Below are 22,689 nucleotides of genomic sequence, written 5' to 3' on the forward strand. Positions count from 1 at the left end.
AAAAAAGGGCATTAAATGACAATCTTGAAAAATCTCATAATGGCCATGGCTCAGAGGAATTAGTGAATGACACTTTTTTTAAAATCAAAAGTTATGAGCTGGACAAAACCTGCTGTATTCTTACTTTCCAATGTCATTTAAAGATTCAGTAGTGGTCACATATCTGTGATGCATTAGAGGCATTTAAAAACTGAGCTTGTTTAAACATATTTCTATCATGAACTGCCCCCTGTACTAAAAGTATACAGAAAATATAGAAAAAAAGAAATTTGCTGTTAAATTCTCAACTTCACTTAAACACACACACACACACACACACACGGCTGGAAGCTGGTGATTATAGGACCAGAACTAGAATCTGACATAAAGAACATGCACAAGCTAAGCACACATTGTATACATTTACGAAGTAATCGAAAGGAAAGAAGCCCATGATGGCAATAATCTACAATTGAGGCTGATACCTCAGTGTGGTCCTCTCAGCAACTAAAAGCTCAACAGACAAAATAAGAGAGACAGAGCAATGATCTATTCTCATTTAGTGAGAGCTCTCAGTATGTTCAGTATGGTATTAAACTACAAAACCAGAGAAAAACTCAGCGCCTGTCCCCAAATTAGTCAGATAGTACAGTCCAGGCACACAACACACAGGACAATCAGTAGTATTTCTTTCTATGTAGTGTAGTGTATGCATACTACACAGATGGGGTAAAGGTTTTGTTGTCTTGAACATAGGACAGCCATGCTAGTCACAAATGAGTTGAGTGGTTCATCCCAGCCAAGTGCCGATACTATGTTACACCACACCAACACACATTCTATCACTTATGTATCATAAAAAAACACTCTTGAATTGAGAGTTTTTAATTATTATTTTGAGATCATTTTCGCTCTCTCTCCACTGGAACAACTAAATTCCCTTAGTATCATGAGTCCTACTTTACAGGCCTCTGATGAAGAAGATTATAATAACTAATACTTTTAATTCACCTTTAAAAGTGACCTAAGGTAGCTTGTCTATACAAAAATATCATCACAGTCTGGTATTTCAGGACATTCCTGGGGTAGATTCAAATAGTGTTCATCCCATTGGAAAGCAAAGAAAATCCCCTTTTCCAGTGGTATAAAGCTCCCACTTTTAACCGACACAGGGTCACTGATTATCAGCTCTCAAGCTTGTCACTGGTACAGGACTAACTATTACCCATCCTGGGCTTCAGATTACAGCAATTTAGGGGGGAAATTCCACATCATGGGGGAAGGAAGGAAGGAAAATTCCTAATGTGAGGGCTATTTGAAGCTACTCAGGGGTAAAGAATGTTATAAGAAGTTCCTGGAGATGGATTTATGGACAGAGGACTCACTCAGCCCCAGTGAATAAACTATGCTCATATGATAGAATAAGCGCTTTAATATGGTCATTTTAGAATTGTAAATGATTGAGGTTAGTGCTGTAATACCTTCTTTGTTTATGAAAAATTAAGCCTCAAGTAAGATTTGGTTTTTTTAATCCCAAGAGACACAAAGAGCAAGAACACTTACCAGGATGTCCCATTGTCTCTGCTTTCTATGTCTGTAAACCCAGAATCCAAAAACATATCTTTGTAGATTCGTCCCACCAGGCAGTACATATCTGAAGCTACCTGAGTTTCATGTTGTACCAGGGGTATCATAATTTCTAAAGCTTTCTGTCTATCTCCAGGTAGATTTCGCCTATTAAAAAAAATACATAGATGAATATTTCCACTTAAAACCACTAGAGTAGAAGGTAAGAACTTCCCAAGATTTTCTTACACTACATTAATACGCACATACATTTTTGACTGGTGAAACATCTCAGAACCAGGCCATGGACCTTTTCCCCTTTAGGGAAGGCCACTTTTTTGTACCATTTTATAAACTCTCTCCAACAACATACCACTTTGAGCCAGCTATTATTTTATGAGAAAAAAACAAAACAAATAAAACCCCACCAGCAGTTCTCAGGTTGCATGATAAGAAACACTAAGCACGTGCATGCTCTTTAATGTATTAGGAGGGAAACAATGATTTTTAATTTGGATTGTAAGGTCTCTTCCCTCCCTCTATCTTTTGAGCATAAAATGAATTCCCAAAACACATCAAATTCCCAGGAAAATAAAAATAAAAGGACTATGGGAGTAATATAACTCACAAGAAAAATATTTCCTATGAGTACACAACATACTGTGAGCATTAGATACTTCCTGATGACTCATGATTTCGATACTAATCTTCACTATCAAAGTTTTATAATTTGTTTAAATATGACTTAATTCTGCAATGAAATAGCAAAACGGTTCATTTCTCAGCACAGAATATTCTCAGTCTTCTTTGGTTTTGCCCATTTGTTCGTTTTTTGGAGAACTGTATAGATGACTAGGTTTACAGGGTCCAGCCTCAGTACAGGGGGCTGGACATGACGACCTCTTGAGGTCCCCTCCAAGCCTACATTTGTATGATTCTATGATGCTTCCATTAAAGTCAACTGGCAAAAATCCCATACGATTTTTATACAGCTTCAATACGAGCAGGACTGGGACCATCATAAAACAAACTCCACTTAAATGGAGATGTAATAAGGGAATATTCTTGCATTTGTGAATTGTATCCTGACTTTGAATCTGCATGGTTGGGATTTGCATCAAACATAAGAGATCAATACAGGGAAGCAGATCATACTTTCAGTTACATCACAGATTAACTTTTAACTACAAATGCAATTGAGTCTGAAGAAAAGCAGGTGCAGATCAGAACAGTTAGACTGCTTCAGCAGTCTGCTAACTAAAGAATCATGCATTTTTTTTTTAAAAGGCTTTCACCACTAGGATGGGAATTTTGCTCAAATAAGAAATTAGGCCCACAAAGAACACCAAGGGAAAAAAAAGGATTGTGGACTTTCAAGTACAACAGGTCACGTTCATGCAAGCCGCATCACTCCCAAGTTTTGACTGGATTTCTAGATAAGAACTTATTGCAAGTGACCTTCAAAATATTGTTCTCACATCGGAGAGATATTTTTTAAAAGCCACATATATCACAGAACTCTGTTTTCTCAATGTTAGACGTTTAGGGACTAAGGACTTTGGGCTTGTGAACAGAACTTAAAAATGGATTGGGTTAGTTCAAAACTAACAAGTTTCTCTCTCTTTAAACTAATTACTTGGACTATTTTTACGACTTTTTTTTTAAAAGGCCAAAGCAGGTGTTGAATGGCTTCTCAAAATTGCATCAGCTAAAGCTGCAAAAACAAAACAAATATAAAAATACATCAACAATCATTTTTCACACAAGCTCCCTTTCTATAGCAGCTGTGCAAACTCCTGATAAGGTGAGCTAGCCAAAAAACACATTGTCCGTGCAATGCAAACCATTGACTTGAAGCAACTGTCAAGCTACTTAGTATAACACTGGACACCAAATCTGCTTCCTCCATGGTACTCACAAGAGCTCATGAAATGTGGCTGAAAAAGAAAGCTACACAGCAGGTTTAAATTAAACAGAACGGCGCGATCTCTAAGTGATCAAAGAAGAAAAAATACCTGCAAAACAATGAACTGCATTTCAACAGCTTTCTGGAGCACACAAGAACAGTAGGCTATACACCACTCTGCACTCAGCCAACCTATACAATTGTATCAGCCAGGTAAGAAAGCAAACAAAAAAAAACTCTGTTCTGTGCACAGGAACTACACACATGCTCTACCTCCCAAGCACCCCTATTCCAAATTTCAGCCTACTTGTCTCCCCCTTCATTTGGGTCAGCCAGACTGGGTACACTGCCATAGCTCTATGGCTGTTGTAAACTCCATAAGCGGTTCCAGGATGGAACAGCAATTGGTTTCCTTTTTTTGTTTTGTGCAGACTCTCCCATCCCTGCTTACTGCTGATGAGCAGCTGGAGGCTCCTGCCTCTGACTGATGGTTGTGGGCCCTCTATGTCTGCATTGCTGTTTTGACCTGTCAGCAGCAGGACTTGATCAATCGTTGAGAGTCTTCCTCATCCCATCTTCTCTTGTTCACCACTGGCGTGAAGAGAAAAGGGGGATGTGATTGGCTGAGCTCCATTTTATAACTGTTCACTCTCAGAGTGGAAACTGGCCTGGATAACTGTGGTGGGACGGTGCCCCACCCCCATGCCTGATTGGGCTACAACAGGCCAGAGCGGCTGCGCAAGGCAGCAGCCAATCAGGGACAGTATTACAGCCAGCCAATCAGGCTAGGCTAGACTAGGCTAGGCCCTATATTAAGGCTGCCCAGGAAGGGCACAGGCAATCTCTCCCAGGTTTTCAGAGGGTGAAGGGCTGTCTTGTGTGTGAGGGCACCGGCAGCAAAAGGAAACGCCTGCCTGGTACCTGCTGGGCTGCGGGCCTTGAGAAAAAAGGGCCTAGCTGGTGCAAAGGGGTTGAAGGGGAAACGGCCCAGGGAGAGAGATGGACAAAGGGAGAGAAGGAGGGCAGACAGGAAAGCTGCTGCCAAAGGATCCCTGGGTTGGGACCCAGAGTAGAGGATGGGCCTAGGTCCCCCTCATTTCACTTCCACCTGGCAGTTAGGAGTGGCCATCAAGGACTGCACCAGACCCCTGCCAAAAGGGGTTAGACTTTAGGGTGTGGTTGGCCATTGTAGCTGGGGCAAAGAGAAGGACTGCTGATAACACCAAACCCCCGGAAGAGACCAGAGCAGAGGGCACTGCCAGAAGGCAGTGTCCTGAAGAGGATGCCGTGAGCTGGGAGCAATATGGGTCGAGATGCCAATCTAGGAGGAGAGACAGATAGGACACCACTGGCAGAGGGTGCTCTGCAAGAACTGAGCTAATTCCCGAGTGAACAGCAGGAGGTGCTGCGGTGGTGAGTCCCAACCCGGTCACAATAACCCCTCTAGATTTCTCAGTGGCTATTTCTCTGGCTATTAATCTTACCTGGTTGAGTGTCCTATAACTTGGACTTCATAGGACAATGAGCAAAACCAACCATAAGAATATTTTGTGATGAGAAATGAACCATTTTATGCTTTCATTGCTCTCCTCAGATAGAGGTCTCCACTGTGTTTTTCCTTTGGTTCTTTCTTCCAAGAGCCACGCCCTCCTAAAAACCTGGTTTGTGTCTGACGAATTCTGACAAAGAGTTCTGCTCTACTCCTTCTTAATAGCGACCAACACTTAACACCTCATTTCTAGACTAGATGTGAAGGATGCTGTTTCTTCCACAGTCAAAACCATTGCTACTTGCACAAATATTAAGTAACACTTCCAGAAATCTCACAATCACCACTCAGACTAGGCTTACAAGAGGAAACACCTCATAACATGAATCTCCCAAAAGGGAGAACGTTAAAACTGTGCATGAACAGAACCACGCTCACTGACTTAAGCACACACCATAAAGTGAGACCATTGTCATGGCTATCTCTGATTTTGAATTTACAGTTGAATTTACAATCTGGAGAAAGAAAAGAGGTGAAATTAGATCTGAACACCTTTCTAGCTACTGTGCAAAAAGCCTATATGTCAGATACCTTCTAAGGCTCCATCCTGCAAACAGAACTGCAAAGGTAGATCCTAACACCTGTGTGGAGTCCCATTACAGTCAATGGAGTGTATGTGGCGATAAGGGTCTGCCTGAGAGGACTATATTCAAGATGTAGAACAATTTTCAAAAGCACCTAAGTGACTTAGGAGCATAAGTACCATATTCAAAAGTGTCTTAGATGCTTTTGAAAATGTTACCTGTGGGGTCAAAATTACTATTTATAAAGCACCATGGGCATGACACTCCATGCACCTGAAGAAGTGGGATTTTTGCCCACGAAAGCTTATGCCCAAATAAATCTGTTAGCCTTTAAGGTGCCACCGGATTCCTGGTTGTTTTTGTGGATACAGACTAACACAGCTACCCCTCTGATAATGGGTGTGCATAGCACTTCATGGAGGAAATTTTAAAGCAGCAGGTACATGCCACCAAAGAATATGCTGAGGTTCTTTAGTGATCTGCAAAGTACTGTGCATATGTATGGCATGCTATAACTAACATACAGGGCATAGTATATATGCTTGCTGTATGATAGCTAGAAAGAGCCTGGATCTTTTACTCAGGCTGAACAATGTGAGACGACAATTCATTTTGCAGGAATGAATGTTACTAATTTTTCAGCTTGTCACCTGTAATAGCTTCTCACAATAATTTTAATAGATGGACAGTTCTGAATCTCTTTGATAGGGAATACATGGTGTTCAAAGCTTGTTGCTCTTCTCTGATAATAAAGGCTGATCTTAGACTTTGTTATGAGATTTTCTATATTTCGTGTGAGATAGGCCAACTATGAATGCTTTTTACTAACTCCGTTCTCATGGAAGTCAATGGTATAACTCCCACTGACCTGAATGACAGCAGAACAAGGGTGCAGAGTTCCTTGCTGAGCTCTTCTGAAAATCCCATTTTAATGTCTTGTTCAGTGGCCAGTATTTTTCTGGATTGTCATGCAAAAAATCCAAGTTTCCTGCTTAACTTGTAAAAGCCATATATAGCCCAGCATATGGCATATTATGTATGTGCTAGCAAACCATGGGAGGGAGATGAAAAGACATTTTTAAAAATGAACTAAATCTTCTGTTGTTTGCTTTGCTTAAGGTGACAGGAGGGTTTACTTTTTGCACCCCATTAGCATCACTTATCCTTCTGTCCCCTGATGTCGGAATAGATAATAATTAGACACAAGGCTGTCTAAACCAGTGGGATTGCTGCCATGTTGTACCTCCAGCACCCTGACAAAATTAGGCTGGTTATTAATTTGAATCCATTTTATGGAACATTTACTTGGCCTTTGTCCCACCTCATATTTTCTGTTTGCACAAAATCAAGTGTGGAAAGCAAAATTAAATACTGATTTACACACATGGTAAGAGAAACTGAACTTCCACACTGAAGAAGGAAGAATGAAGAAGGGTGAAATGGAATTTGAGGGCACGGAAAGGTAAGGAAATTTAGTTGGGGGATGAAATTCAGAGTCCTGAAAATACTTCAATGCAATACATGGGACTAAGACCTGTGTGAGAAGATTCCAGAAGGGAATCTTACAATGGGATCACCATGCCCTGTGGAGAGTTTGAAGTAAAACAATAAATCAGATTATTATTTCACAGAGGAGAGAAATTATTCTTACCTGTTTAGTGCAAATGCATAATGAAACTTCACATGGTGATGGGAGGCCAAGTCAAAGGTAGGCAGCTTTTCTAAAGTTTCCACCAATTTCACAATGGAATCATAATCCTTCCAAGAGAAGGGGAGAATAATGAAGTTGTAAGTGCTTGCTGCCAGAAACGTCTATATAAACTCTGCTTGTAAATTATGGATTTGGAATTTCATGCAGAGGGAACTATTGTGAATTGATAATAGGCTTTATGGATTTCAATTTCTTCAATCTCATGTTATGATTGGCATCATACTCCGCCTCTTATAATAAGGAAACATGAGACTAAATGTGAAAATCAGTGAAGTCATTTCTGCTGCACTACATAAATATAGATTCATATATTCTTCCATGGAACTAGAGTTTTTAGCATTTATGTCCACTGCTGTGAAATTGGCTTTAAAGGGTGAATCTGTATTATCTTTCACATTAAGACAGACATATTATGCGGTTAATTGTGTTTGAATTATCAAGTACCCTGAGGCTCTTAGTGAAGGTTACTGTATAATTGAATTTAATTATTATTCATCCCTCAATCTTTTAAAAAGTTTTAATACACCAGCTTTTACAGAGGCTTGTGAACTTAAGAGATATAAATTTTAAAACCATCCTTAACCTATGATCAAACAAATTAATTGTAAAGAAGCAACATATATAATACAATACAACAAGCAGTCTGTTAACCTCTGCCAAGTGAGTTGATGCTCACACTAACTTCAAAACAAAGCTACAAAGCATCAGTCAAAATCAGTTTTGTTTCATTAATTTCAATAGTGTCTATAATGCATGCAACAAAAGCACTGTTTTATTAATGAACCAGTTGCTTATCTGAAAACTGAAAAAACAAACACCATGCCTTTTACAATGCAGAAGAAAAATAATTGAAACAACGTATTTCTGAACAGCAAGGTCATACCTGAATGTCTCTGTAGGACAGCAGCAAATTTATTACGATGTCTGCAGACAAGAGTTCAATATTATCCACTCGCTGTCGTATCCTTGCCAGTTCTGCAGCTAGCTCTTTGCCTGTGCACAGGTTGCGGGCCTTCCTGATATCATTAAGAATGGACTCCCGGAAATACTGGCTACAATTAAACACCTCGTTTTAGACATTTGGGGCAAGGACTGTCTTATGTTATGCGTTTGTGCAGTATCTTAGTACAGTGGGGCCCTAACTTATTATGCAATACAAATAAATAAAATATTTTTTAAATAGTTAAAACAATAGTTTTAAAAAATAGTTACTTTCATTCAATTCAAATTATTCCATGGAAAATTATATAGGATTTTAAAAGAGAGGGAGTAGGATGTCACATCTCCCTGAAAGAAAATTTGTTAGTCTCTAAGGTGCCACAAGTACTCCTTTTCTTTTTGGGGATACAGACGAACACGACTGCTACTCTAAAACCTCTCCCTGAGGAAACCTAATCACCAATATTGAAATCATCCGTAAATACATGTTTTGTTTTTTTATGGAAGGATATAAGAGGAGCTCTTACCTTGAACTGGCCTGTGCCACCTTCAAGAGTTGAATGAAGCGATCCACCAAAGGTAAACATATTGGCCCAAGGAGCAATTCAAAACTGGGCTGCATTAGCTCTGTTAATCCCTTCATAAAACTGCTATCACAGCAGTACACTTTATTAAGTGGGGTTATCATATATGGAACAAATACGTAGTTACCAGTGCATATCTGTGAAAACAAGATGCAATAGTTAAGACAGTTGTTTCATTTATAGGTCTCAAGTTAGAAATAGTTAATCACAAAGAGTGAAATTCTGGCCCTACTGAAGTCAATGGGAATTCTGCCATTGACTTCAGCAGGTTCAGGATTTCTCCTAAATGGTTTAGGATGATGCGGTTTAATTTTTAGTTGGATATGAGGACCACCTGAAATATATTTTTTTCATTTCTGAATTGTTTTAATAAAACGGGTCATTTTAAGGGCTTTGCTCTCACCCCACAATAGTCAGCATATTAGCTTAAAAGAAAGATGCTTCTAACTACTTTAGTAGACTGACAGCCTGTCCCATGCATCCCAGACTGTCAGCTTAATTCTAAAGTGGAGAGTGAGATGGATTGTTTTCAAAATGATGTATATTGAAAGGGTAGCAATATAACCCTCTGAGGATTTAGTACACAGTTTAAGTCAGCCCCATAGACGTTACAAGCCATGAACATTGTAAGCCATTTGCATTAACTTGAGATAATTATGTGGAGATAACCCTCCTATGGACTGAAAAATTACTAAAATAGTTATTAGCATATTAAGCTTTTAACATCAAGAATTAAAATTTCCTTCTGCATTGCAAACCCCATTTGCCAGCAGTGCCTATAAGCATATGTTTGTTGTCAGAAAAAGTACCTATACAATGTTTAAAAAAGAGTTATTGCATTCTAGAAACAGCTGCTCTATATGGGCATCCACATACTGTATCAACATATATCGATGGATGAAAGCTACTTTTCATCAGGCTCATCTAAATTTGCCTTCCAAGTTGAGAAGGAGGCTCCTTATAGTAAGACTCCAACGAGAGACTGCTGAATTGGAATTAATTTGCAAACTGGATACAATTAACTTAGGCTTGAATAGAGACTGGGAGTGGATGAGTCATTACATAAAGTAAAAATATATTTCCCCATGTTATTTCTCCCACCACCCCCACTGTTCCTCAGACGTTCTTGTTAACTGCTGGAAATGGCCCACCTCAATTATCACCACAAAAGGTTTTCCTCCTTCCCCCCTCCTTCCTGCTGGTAATAGCTCATCTTAAGTGATCACTCTCCTTACAGTTTTCAGAGTAGCAGCCGTGTTAGTCTATATTCGCAAAAAGAAAAGGAGTACTTGTGGAACCTGTCATTATGCAAGGCACTGAATTTGGCCGTATGCTCAAATAAATTTGTTAGTCTCTAAGGTGCCACAAGTACTCATTTTCTTTCTCCTTACAGTGTGTATGATAAAACCCATTGTTTCATGTTCTCTGTGTGTGTGTGTGTGTGTATATAAATCTCCCCACTGTATTTTCCACCGAATGCATCCGATGAAGTGAGCTGTAGCTCACGAAAGCTTACGCTCAAATAAATTTGTTAGTCTCTAAAGTGCCACAAGTACTCCTTCTCTAGTATGCAGAATGTGTACTGTATGCCAGGCGTTCTCAACTTTTTTCTTTCTACATGCTATAAAACCTCCAGGACCCAGCCGCGGCGATTAGGGGGTGGGACTCAGGGTCTGGACCATGGGGGACCCTTGGGCATAGGCATAATTTGACTTCTATTTTGAGGGGGCAAGGGCTGACAGGGCTCTGGCCAGATTTCACATGGTGGGGCCCAGGGAGGGCATGCCACCTCCACCACCTGACTCACCTCAGCAGACCACCAGCCTGTCTGGGTTGTGGGAAGGGGGCACAACCAAAAATTATAACTCAAAGGTGGGGGGCTCAGTTCAAAAAGTTTGAAAACCACTCAGGGTGCAGAGGGGCTATCTAGGGGCTATGTATGGGCAGGGGGGTAGCTCAGGATGCAAGGAGCGGTTGGTAGGGGCTGTGTACAGGCAGGAAGTAGCTCAGGGTGCAGGGAGGGGGTAGCTAGAGGCTGTATGCTGGGAGGCCTCCCTCTGTGGTGGCTGCTCCCCGCGGGCTCTGCCAACCCAGGAGCCAGGTCCCCCTGCCCAGGCAGCTCTTAGCGGCTGCATAAACAGTCAAGGGGGGCTGTAAGCTGAGGAGTAGCTGCAACCCCAGGCACCAGGCAGCAGATGGGGGGGGTGGAGAATGCCACAGCTGCCTGCTCCATGGCACCACCAGCCAGAGGAGCAGCTGCTGCGCACTGCCAGGCTCTGGCTTCCCACCTATGACCTGGCCAGAGGGCAGGACCTAAGGGAGGCTGGAGGAGAGGAGGAGGTGGGGGGTGGAGCTGCCCCACTCTGGGTAAGGCACTGCAGTTTGCATGGAGCAACACACTTGTGCCCACCCCCCAAATTTGCCATGGGCTCGGGGCTTCTACCCGCAGGATTGCTGGGGCTCGGGGCTTCAGCCCCACACCGCTCCCAGCTTCAGAGTGGGAGGGGGTGTGTGCACCAGGCTCCTGGCTTCAGACCCGCGTCACTCCCAGCTTCAGACCCAGGGGAGAGGGGTGCCAGGGCTTAGGGTACCCGAGGGGTTTCAGCCACGGGGCCTATAGCCCCCCTGAAAGGGCTCACGCACAGACCCCCAGGGAGCCATGGACCCCCAGTTGAGAACTATTGCTGTATGCCACATGCACCAAAGGAACATGTGTGCACAGATAAACATGTTGAATGTCTGCATTTCTGAAAGAACACGAAGAGACTCCAATGGGACCAGGATTTCACTCCAAGTTTGTATTCCTTTAACCAGTGAATTGGACATCAAAGCAGCAGGGCCACCTTTAGAAAGTAAACTGCATGGGTTCCTGCAATTTTGTACCTCAAATTCTTTCCAAGGTTTAGTGGCTCACAGGCCAGCCTACTCTCCTTCAACAGTGGAAGGAAAGGAGATGTCAGCTCACATATACCCTTTCTGGCAAAACGGGCCCCATACTGTAAAACAATGATGAAAGCTCAATTTTCATGGATTCATAGATTCCAAACCCAGAAGAGTCCATTGTAATCATCTAGTCTGACCTCCTGTACAACACAAGCCATGGAACTTCCTCAAAATCATGCCTAGAGCAGATCTTTTAGAAAATATCCAATCTTGATTTTAAAATTGTCAGTGATAGAGAATCCACTATGACCCTTGGTACATTCTTCCACTGGTAAATTACTTCGTTAAAAATGTACACTTTATTTCAAGTCTCAATTTGTCTAGCTTCAACTTCCAGCCACTGGATCGTGTCATGCCTTTCTTTGCTAGATTGAAGACCTTGTTATCAAATATTTGTTCCCCATGTAGGTACTTACAGACTGCAATCAAGTCACCCCTTAAGCTTGTCTTTGTTGAGCTAAAAGGATTGAGCTCCTTGAACAACAGTATAAGGCATGTTTTCTAATACTTAAATGTTTCTAGTGGCTCTTCTCTGAACCCTATCCAATTTATCAACATCCTTCTTGAACTGTGACACCAGAACTGGACACTATTCCAGCAACGATCACACGAGTGACCAATACAGAAGTAAAAGAACCTCTCTATTCCTACTCAAGATTTCCCTGTTTATGCATCCAAGGATTGCATTAGCCCTTTTGGCCACAGTGTTGCACTGGGAGCAGATGTTCAGCAGATTATCCTGGGAAGCAGTGACTGAAAAAGATTTGGGGGTCAAGATTTTGTGGATCAAGCTCCACATCCTGGCCTATACTGTTTGTTCCTAGATGTATACATTTACATTTAGCCGTACTAAAAAGCATATTGTCTGCTTGGGCCCAGCTTCGCAAAACTTTCAAACTCAGGAGCCTAAGTTACACCCACCAACCAAATGTGCACACATGCAATATGAATTATACAAAATGTGTATTTCTGCATGCAGAACTGGTTTCTGAACATTAAATTGCTGGTGTTACCTGTATAAATCTGTGTTTTGTGTACACAAACTCTGGTTTGTAAATGCAGTTTAGGAAATTATTTTTGAAAATTTAGCCCATTATATTGAAAAATGGCATGAGGCAGATGGTACGATGTTGATGAACTCTAGAAAACCCTAAGAGAGAGGCTGACCGTCTAGGTTGGGCTGCTGAAAAAGTATCAAATGCCTTACTAGACATTATTATTAGTACTAACTATTTTCCAGTTGGGGTCATACTGTGCGAGACAGGCCTTAGCCCACACAGTTTACAATCTAAATGGACCAGAGAGACAAAAGAGGGGAGGGGAAACAGACATACACAGGTGAGTTCAGTGCTGACCCAGGAATCCTCCCAGACCAATAGACTACACTGCTTTCTAGGATTATCATTTCTATTCAACAAAGAATGAAGGTACAGAGCGATAAAGTGATTTGCCCAAGGTCACACAAGAAGTCAGTGGCAGAAGCTCTCCTGAATTACAATCCAATATCAGAACCACATGATCATTCTTACTCTCAACATCCAGCACTGTTCCTTCTGTAAAACAAAATTTAGCAAATAAATTTTTTCCCCTACTGTTTTGCCCTTTATTTACAATCTTAAACTAAGTGACCTTCTAGGCAGTCTGGAAATATTTAACTTTTAGTCCCAGACTTGCTAAGTACAAAGTTTAAATTCACTTAGTGAAAGCTGAACCCAATTCAGATGGCTTGTGCAAGGCCCCAGGCTTCACTTCTGACCCTAACTCAGAGCCTGAGAGGGGTTATGTGATGTGTAGGGGTTTACATGGGATGAATGTACAAACCTCCATACAACTACAAACCCCCTAGCTGAACACTTAGGTCATGATCCTGCATTTCACTGCGCATGGGCACAGCAGGTCAGTGGCACACCCATGAACAGTGAACTGCAGGACCAGGGCTTTACAATATTTAATCATCAGCAGTGGTGAGCAAAGTTATGCAACCTAAGGGTGATGGGTCATTATTGGGGGTGCCTGCATTCTGCTGCTGCCTCTTCCTTGCCCAACCGAGAGGGCACCGACCACCTGCAACAGCACTTTCTGCCCTGGAACCACAACCCTAATCCCAGACAAGTGCAGAAGGGAGGCTCAGGGTAGAGGGAGAAGGGGAGGGGTTTGCCGGACAGTAAGCCTGCCCTGCACTCACCCAGCAGCAATAGTTCCTGTCCCATGGGCTAGCTCCCCACTCTGGCCATTGCTACTTGGCACACAGGGTCACAGCGCCACTCAAGTTGGCCCGGCTGCCCCTCTCTCATGATGGAGTGGTGGCTAGGCCAAATTTGAGAGAGTGGCATTGTGACATTGTGCATGGGACTTCAATGCCATGTGATCCCTTGTGCCATGCTGAAATGCCCTGAGCAGGGAGTCACACGCAGCCCTGTGTGACAGGAACCCCTGTTGTCAGGTGACAAGACTTCACATATACACCTAAAGGTCACGAGAGGGGGGTATCACTGTCTTGTTCCCCCTATTACCTCCACCACCGAGGAGCATCCAAGGAGTACAACAAGCAGAAGCCAAAATGGCTTTTATTCACCAGAGAGAAACAATGTAAGACACTGCACTGCAGTCATGGGTTGTGACTACACCTTGTGCCGACATACCTGAGCCATTGTTGATCTAGCTAGACTCAGGTACCAGGGAGCAGTGGAGCTTCACTGGAATCCTGGATAATTACTCAGGTGGCTGAAGCCTAAGCTGCCACAGCTTCACTGCTACCAAGACAAGAGCTACAATCGCACCCAGCGACTGTAGTGCAAACATACCCATAATGCTAATGGATGTACCCTCTTGGAAAGGTGGGGTGCTTTAGCCCAACCGCCATATGCACAAATGAAGAGAGGAAAAGAGGTTAGCCAGGCCTAATGGTTAACATTCCCTCCCTCGGCTCCAGTTATAGAATAAGGAAAGGCAGCAACTGGCCTACAGCCAACACAGGAAGTGAAGGTACATCCTACTTCTAGTTAACTGTCTTTTCTTAGGAGGAGTGTTAGGGAGACAGAACTAGCAGAAAGGCTTATATGGCTGGTGATTTATTCTTAGGGTATTTTACTTCCTGATGCTTATTCAGAGAATTAAAAAAAAAACAAATAAAACTGTGACTAGCTTGTGGGGAAGATTCTGAGACCTCTGGGACATTGTCAAGCGGAGTTCTTAAATAAAAAACAACACTGGAAAAGGATGTTTTTCAGCTTTTGAAAGCCACAAAGACTCAAAAGCTCATTCTGGTATGATTCTTGGATCACCTCCAGAAACAGAATACTAACTCCTTCATAACCTTACAAACAGGAAAGCTGCTCTTTCTTTAGTGTATCTGAGTGCTTTTCATTCATTTTTGATCAACAGTTCTTGAGAACCCAATCCTAAATTTACTTTTTTGCACGAATATAATTTTGAATGGAATAATAAAGCAAGCAAACTTATAGTCACATACATTTTTTCCTGTTAAAACACAAACAAAAAAAAAGCAACTGCTCAACTTGCACTGCCTGAAATGAAATATAAATTTACTTTCTGGCCCTCAAGAAAGAAGCAAGCAAAGAACACAGAAAATGGTTAGACCTGAAGAAGAGCCCTGTGTAAGCTCGAAAGCTTCTCTCTATCACCAACAGAAGTTATCCAATAAAAGATATTGCCTTGTCACCCGCCTTGTCAATACTGACATGAATACGACAAAAAGCCCAGTACTCAATTACACAAGTGCCCCTTCTTTGCCACTCTGGCATTGTAAAAGAGCCTTTAAAGTGGGTAGAAGTGGCACCCCGACAATACAATTGGATAAAAATTCCATTTTCCAATCAGAGAGACTAGATGGGTGAGGTAAAATCTTTTATTAGATCAGCTTCTGCTGGTGAGAGAGAGAAGCTTGTGAGCTTACACAGAGCTCTTCTTCTGGGAAGCTTTCCAATCATCTCTTTTTAGAATCCCATCATTACTGTAATCAGTGGGACTACACACATACAAAGATATGCACATGCATAAATGCTTTGCTGGACTCGGGCCAAAATTTTCAGCACCTTGCAGAATCAGGCCTCTTATTAAGAGATTATCCATATTGCAGTAAAACAGGGTGTATTTCATCAAACCAGTCAGACTAATTAGAAAATGGAAGCACTAAGAGGAGTCAGTAATGTGTGAGCAAATGTTTATTGCCTAGTGACTAAACAAATGATTCATTTTTACAAGGGTTTTAAGTGATGTATTTTTATAATATCCTTTCACAGCTCACTGCCTATTACTAAACAACCTTCAAGGCTTATTCTCTGAGCATTTTTCAGGTTAAATCTAGTACCTAGAACTATGAAAAATCTCAGAAGACTTTGTGTTGCTCACAGCTAGAAGTGTCTGTATCCAACACTCCTTTTTGTCTTGCTTTTCCATCCCTTTAAAAAAAAAAAAAAAAAAAAAGCCCCTACTCTGTTTCTTTTAAGATACAATAAAAGTTCCCGGTATTTACTTTAATTACATTCTGAACGTTAGAAGTAGGAAAGCAAATCTACATTATTGTAGATTTTGTAGATATTGTGAATCTTTCATTATTCACATCATTTATAAAGCCCCTTTATCCTCCACACAGGTTATTCTTGCATGGAAACTCGATACAATCTGATTCAGAGATGATCATGTCTTCTTATGTGCTTGAAAGCACCTGATACAATGTGGGCACTACCATGTTCTAAATAAATAAATAAATGGTTTATTCAGCATGCTGTGCATCAGTGTAGGAACTGACATTCTAGGGAAGGGGTAGAGGTTCCTCCCAACAAACCTACAAATTTAGGAGGATTCACCCCAGGCAAGAGGCAACTGTGCAGTTGCCTCAACCACTGTCTCCCAACCTCTTAGGTCCCTGACCGTCTTGACGGCATAACTTCCATAGGGGTCCCCTAACTATCAGCTACCTCCAGGATCCCGCCTGAGGAAAGGGGGAATCTGCACAGGAGGAGGAGTCTTCATTAAATTGCAATGCTTTGCCTTATGGGCTGAGAGAATCTGCTCGTGCACAGCCACCCAGCACAGCCAGAACCCCTCAAATCTAGCTTTTTATTTTCATTATCTGAGGGAAAAGTTGCCAACAGTCTTGATGCTAGGAAATACTCTTCCCATGGGTTCTAACATTATGATTCTGCAATTCTCCTGCTGGCTCTCGAGGCATAGCTATGATTATTTTAAATTTTTGATGTAAATTTGTCAAAGACGGCAGCTCTCTGACTACACACGGTGCTGAGTGTAACAGATGGCATAACCCTAAAACAAGTTATTAAACCTGTTTTCCTAGAGAATTTTCAGTAATCAGATCAACTTACCATGTGTTGATGTTACAATGAATACAAATACACAGTATGGGTGTTTCCTACTCCCACTGACGCGAATGGGAGCTTTGCTATTGACTTGAAAGGGGACAGAATTGGACCCAAGACTTAAGGTCAATTAAAGAGCAGAGCACATTAAAGATATCAGGAATGATCTATAAATCATGTCTCACTTTCATTTGGTGTCCAGATTTAAAGGTACATTCTCACCTTGCATCACACATGAAATGATCACTATGCATTTCATATGTGGACTAAGGAAAGAATAAGACCCTTAGTCTTTATAAAACCTTGGTGTGCCACAAGTCCATATAGGAGGACTTGGTCTCTGATTTTGATGGTCTCCATTACAGATTTCCTCATAAAAGTGTCCTAGATTTTTCCAAGGAGAACCCAGGTAACAGATAAATCGGTCAATGAACTTAAAATATCAAAGAGTCAGCAAGGTTTACTGATCTAAATTCACTTTACGGAACAAATCAAAAATATCCTACTGTATTTATCCAAGGTTACACCTTTCCCTTCCTTCCCTTACACTCCCTTTCACACACACCCCCCTCTCTCTCTCTCTCTCTCTCTCTATATATATATATATATATAAAATAGGTAGTGCGACCCGCTCTGTTTGTTTATTTTTTAATTATATATATATATAAATTATATATATAAATATATAATTATAATTATATATATTATATATATATATATATATATATATATATATATATATATTAAACAAACAAACCAACAGAACTGGTCACACTACCTATTATTTAGGTTGCCAACCCTTCCTGTCACAATATCCTGTTTTCAGGTGCTTATAACATTGCCAGTCTTTAACCATTTGTGATGAAATTGGGCAGCCTGGGTGGGATCTAGCCCCAGCTGTTTGAGATTTTTTTTTTTTTTTTTTTGAAAACTTCAGCTAATAGTTGAGTTGTCCCCAAGGATAAGGCAAAGCTGTTGTTTTGAAGTGTTAATGTTCTGGTGCCCCCGAACCTTAGAGCAGGGGCTTGAAATTTGGTAGGGAGTAGGCCCTTTCATTGGGGATGTGTCTGTTGCTGTTCCAATGGGGGGAAAAACACCCACATTTGGCCAAATTATAAGCCTTTGAAAAAAATCGCAATTCACTCATGCTCAGGAGAGACTTCTTAGAAATTCCATCCTCACTGAGCAGGGTTGAGCCTCTCACAGCTCCTAACACTGAGCAGACTGCATGCACCATCCCCACAGAGCAACTGAGCATGCTCCCTCCAAGTTCAGTTACTTGCACAGTGTGGATCTGCTCTGGGGACAAATCAGAGTTATGTAGTGAAGGAGACTGTTGTCTTTAGGACTCCTGCCTCACTTGTTGCAGAAGATGGAAGGTGTTTAGTGAATGAGATGAGGATTGCAGGAAGAGAAAGGGCAATCTTATGAGTAAGGCAGCTGAATGCCACCCGAGCAGGAAACTGGATTCTACCCCTGCCTTTGCCATAGAGTTCCAATGTGATGCTAAGCAAGGCACTTAAACCAAACTTTCCACAGATGGTCACTAATTGTGTGTTCTTCAGTTTCTGGATGCCTGATTTGAGACCCTGGGGTTTGATGTGCAGTGAGCTGAACACTCTCAGCTCCAACTGAAATCAACAGGAGCTGTGCTTTGAACATCTAAAGTGCTAAGTACTCTGAAGAATCAGGTCCTACATGTCTCAAACTGGGCACCCGAAATCAGCAGATACTTTTGACCTTAATCTTTGTGGCTCAGCTCCCCATCTGTAACAAGGGATGACAGCACTCCCACTTCTCACAGGTTTCTGAATCACTTACATGCTGAAGTTATAAGCACCACAGAAAAGCCTATGAGGAAATTAATGACTCTGTTGTAAGAGCAGAGTTAGAGTGGTGTGCAGTAAATAATTCATTGAACAATGAGGAGAAAAAAATATTGAACAGTTGCTCATTAAGTGATCACTAAGGTTATAGTATTTTATATACCGCCAGACTTGCTACCACTGACCACCTGCCCACCTCACCTAGCACAATGGGGCCTCAATATATTGATCATGGCCTATGGCACGAAAGTAGCACGTCTATTATAAATAAGATAATCATAATAATACCGTGGTTATCATTAAAAATGCAATAAATTATCCACAGTTAGCACCGTGTGGTATCTGCACTACCACATGAACATTCCTTTAATTCAGTGGTTCTCAACTGTGGTCCACTGTTTGTTCAGGGAAAGCCCCTGGCGCACAGGGCCAGTTTGTTTACCTGCCGCATCCGCAGGTTCGGCCGATCGTGACTCCCACTGGCCGCGGTTCGCCGCTCCAGGCCAATGGGAGCTGCTGGAAGTGGCGTGGACCGAGGGATGTGCTGGCCGCCCTTCCCGCAGCCCCCATTCGCCTGGAGCGGCGAACCGCGGCCAGTGGGAGCCACGATCGGCCAAACCTGCGAACGCGGCAGGTAAAACAAATGACCCAGCGCGCCAGGGGCTTTTCTTGAACAAACGGTGGACCACAGTTGAGAACCACTGCTTTACTTAGATAGCTCAGCATCAAACCACCCGCCCCACAGGAAAACCTGTAGCAAGGAACTATAATGGAGGCTGACTTTGTGAGCTAACTCTCATAGGCTTCCCTCCCAGATCATTCTGTCAGACATAAGATGCAGAACTGGTGGGGGCTGCCCAGGCCTTTGCCCAACCACTTTTTGGCCTGCCACAGCCCAGATCAGCTCAGAGAAGGCAATACAGTGGCATCAGTGTCAGGAAGGGGGCAGGGTAGGATGTTGCAAGGGGAGAGCTCTGCTTGCATGCTGTACTGAGAACCAACAGGCTGGAGCAGGCAGCCAGGTCAGCCCCACAGGACTGGAGCTGCTGTGGATGAGAGTGGGGCAGGCTCAACAACTTTAAATGGTGCACCGTCGCCCCTGGTTTCAGGGGATAGGTGTAGATTACACAAGTTCTTCCTTGCCACTGTGTGGAAGACACCATGGGGTCAGCCCCCAAACCCAAACCCATTCTACAGTCAGGTTCACCAACCTGAGGCCCCACACCTCCTCAGCCACAGTGGGTCTCTGGCATGCCCCACACCAGATCCCTCACACCAGGGCTCCATTGGAGCAGCACTGCCAGGGCTTCCTAAGAAATGCCTCAGGACACGCCTTAAATGGAGGCTCTGCCGTCAGAGAAGAGCTGTGGAAAAATATTACAGTCACAAACTAAATAACATTTCCACTCATAGTTCCCAGGGGCCAGAGGGAAAAAAATATACATCCCTCTAGCCCACCCCGGCCTCCCTATTCCCTAGCCCTCCCCCATCTGGATACCCTGAACCTGCCTTTTATGGGGTCCAGTGGAAGGGAGTAATACTGCTGCAGAGGTGGTTACCCCTACTTTTGTGTCAGAGGCTATTCTCCTCTCCATCCTGCACTGATCTTAGAGGCGATCAGTCTACCAATTATTTTCGATTTTCATATACCTATGGAAACTGCTGAGATTATTTATTGCTCCAATATAGTGTAAGGAGGGGGCTTAAAATGTATGCGATGCTCAATGATTCTTTTCTTTATCACGGAGCTATTTCATGAGTTTTAGTAATACTGGTAATATTGGAAATACTGGTAATATTTTTAGAAATACTGTACCATTAAGTAAACATTTACATAGCTTAAGCTTTGTTCAACTCAAAACATCCACGTCACATCCCCATTAACTTTTCACATATTCCAGTTAGAACTGAAATAAAAGTCACTGGTATTGCCATTAACCTGAACTGCAGCTATTTGTCCCAATAAGTAACATGTAAGCCATAGAGGACTGAATTAAACAGAAATCGACCGGCTAGCATAAGCAAAGTGCATTCATGCAACACAGCCTTTACACCAATTTTTAAAAAAAAAAAAAAAAAAACCAAAACATTCCTTTTCACAAGAATTTTTAGAATGGCTCCGCTGGCTGCCTTTTTGACCTCAAAAACTATGCTTAAGTGCATAAACATCAAACCACCTATGTTTCTAAAGTTATTGCAATACACAGAATAAATACTTTTGTTGTTTTCAGACTTTATCCACTGGATTACTATAAAATCACATTGTAACAGGAAATGATCATTTGCTGTCATCTTCCCCTACTCTTCCTATAAAAATTTTGCTGTAGTTTAACCTACCGGTATAATATTAGCTATTACTCTGAAGGAGGAAATCATGTTGCAACAAAAAACAAAACAGCTGGCAATGAATTTTTGTAGGAAGACGAAGTTCAGAAGAAACAAACACCAATTACTTACACACACACACACACACCTATTTTGCGACTCATTTAACCCCTTGGTGACAAGGGATCCTGTTGTTCCATTGTTGGAAATATATGTATGTTATATAAACACTGCTCACTAGCGTTTCAGGGAATGGAAACATTTTTTCAGATAACTATTCATATGTTTCAATTCAATGCCTAATAAAAGATCCTTTATATAATTACAACTTACAAGATCATGTGACATAATAGTGTTTCCTGAAGGACAATACTACTTTTCACTATATAGCCAGCAGGTTTAAAACAAACAAAAGGAAGTACTTCATCACACAACGCACAGTCAATCTGTGGAACTCATTGCCAAGGGATGGTGTGAATGCCAAAACTATAACTGGGTTCAAAAAAGAATTAGATAACTTCATGGAGGATAGGTGCATCAATGGCTGACAGCCAGTATGGTCAAGGATGCAAACTCTTGCTCTGGGTGGCCCTAGCCTCTGAAAATGGGAGTGAACAACAGGGGATGGATTGCTCGATAATTGTCTTGCTCCATTCATTACCTGTGAAGCATCTGGCATTGGCCACTGCAGGAAGACAGGATACCGAGATGGACCATTGGTCTGACCCAGTATGGCTGTTCTTATGTTCACTGATTTACCTTTCTCTAATTTATTTTTTAGTCCAGTCTCAAAGCACTGTACAAACACTGAATTAAACAGACCTCACAGACCCTATCAGGCAAGAATTATTCTCACTTTATAGCCAGGGAAACGGAGGCACAAATAAATTAAGGGAAAGATTTTCAAAGACACAAATGGAGTTAAACACCTACCTTCCACTGACAGTAAACAGAAGCTGGGCACCTAACTGCCCTTTGGAAATCCCTCTCCAAGTGACTTGTCAAGGTCACATAATAAATCATTGGAGGGGTTGTGAAGAGAACCCAGATCTGCTGACACTCTCCTTTGTTCTAAGCACTAGGGTTTGCTTCCTCACAAAAAAGAGGTTTCTAAGCACACCCAGGTAACATCAATAATCCTCCAAGGACACATTTTATATAGAATTTATAGAAACTGGGTTTTTTTAAAGCCAGATGACAAGTCCACCATTCTCCCTTCCAATTTAGATGTAAAACAGAGCATCTCTTAATCAGAGTAGTAATGTCAAGTTACCAACCCTCTTACTGAGTCTCAGCAACTGTTGTATAAACATATTAATAGGCAATGTTTCCACATTAGTCTACTCTATGTGATACTGCCTGCTCATTTCCTGGTAGCAGGGTTTCCTCCATTTGCCTTTTCGTATCAAGGACAATCAGCCCTTTACCAAAATGTTTGCCTTTAAAACATTCTTGCAAAAAGTAAGTGCTACAAGCTAATTCACAGCAGAAGTGGCAT

At 41.9% G+C, this 22,689-nt stretch overlaps 1 protein-coding gene across 5 annotated transcripts in view; it reads right to left on the minus strand.

Annotated features, from left to right (window-relative positions):
* MAP3K5 (mitogen-activated protein kinase kinase kinase 5) overlaps positions 1–22,689 on the minus strand; it is a 166,887-nt gene that overhangs the window by 78,875 nt on the left and 65,323 nt on the right. For 4 of the 5 annotated variants that reach the window (XR_006279992.1, XM_038395956.2, XM_043511056.1 and 1 more), the window contains 4 exons: positions 8,702–8,895; positions 8,119–8,287; positions 7,176–7,282; positions 1,543–1,713 (listed from right to left, as the gene is read on the minus strand). Coding sequence is in view for 4 of the 5 variants with exons in the window: in XM_038395956.2 (XP_038251884.1) it covers positions 1,543–1,713; positions 7,176–7,282; positions 8,119–8,287; positions 8,702–8,895 (641 nt within the window). In the remaining variant the exon portion in view is untranslated. The remainder of the gene's footprint in view (positions 1–1,542; positions 1,714–7,175; positions 7,283–8,118; positions 8,288–8,701; positions 8,896–22,689) is intronic. The other variant, XM_043511057.1, reaches the window with a different exon arrangement.

The sequence above is a fragment of the Dermochelys coriacea genome, chromosome 3 (assembly GCF_009764565.3).
Source record: "Dermochelys coriacea isolate rDerCor1 chromosome 3, rDerCor1.pri.v4, whole genome shotgun sequence".
NCBI classification, from domain to species: Eukaryota; Metazoa; Chordata; order Testudines; family Dermochelyidae; genus Dermochelys; species Dermochelys coriacea.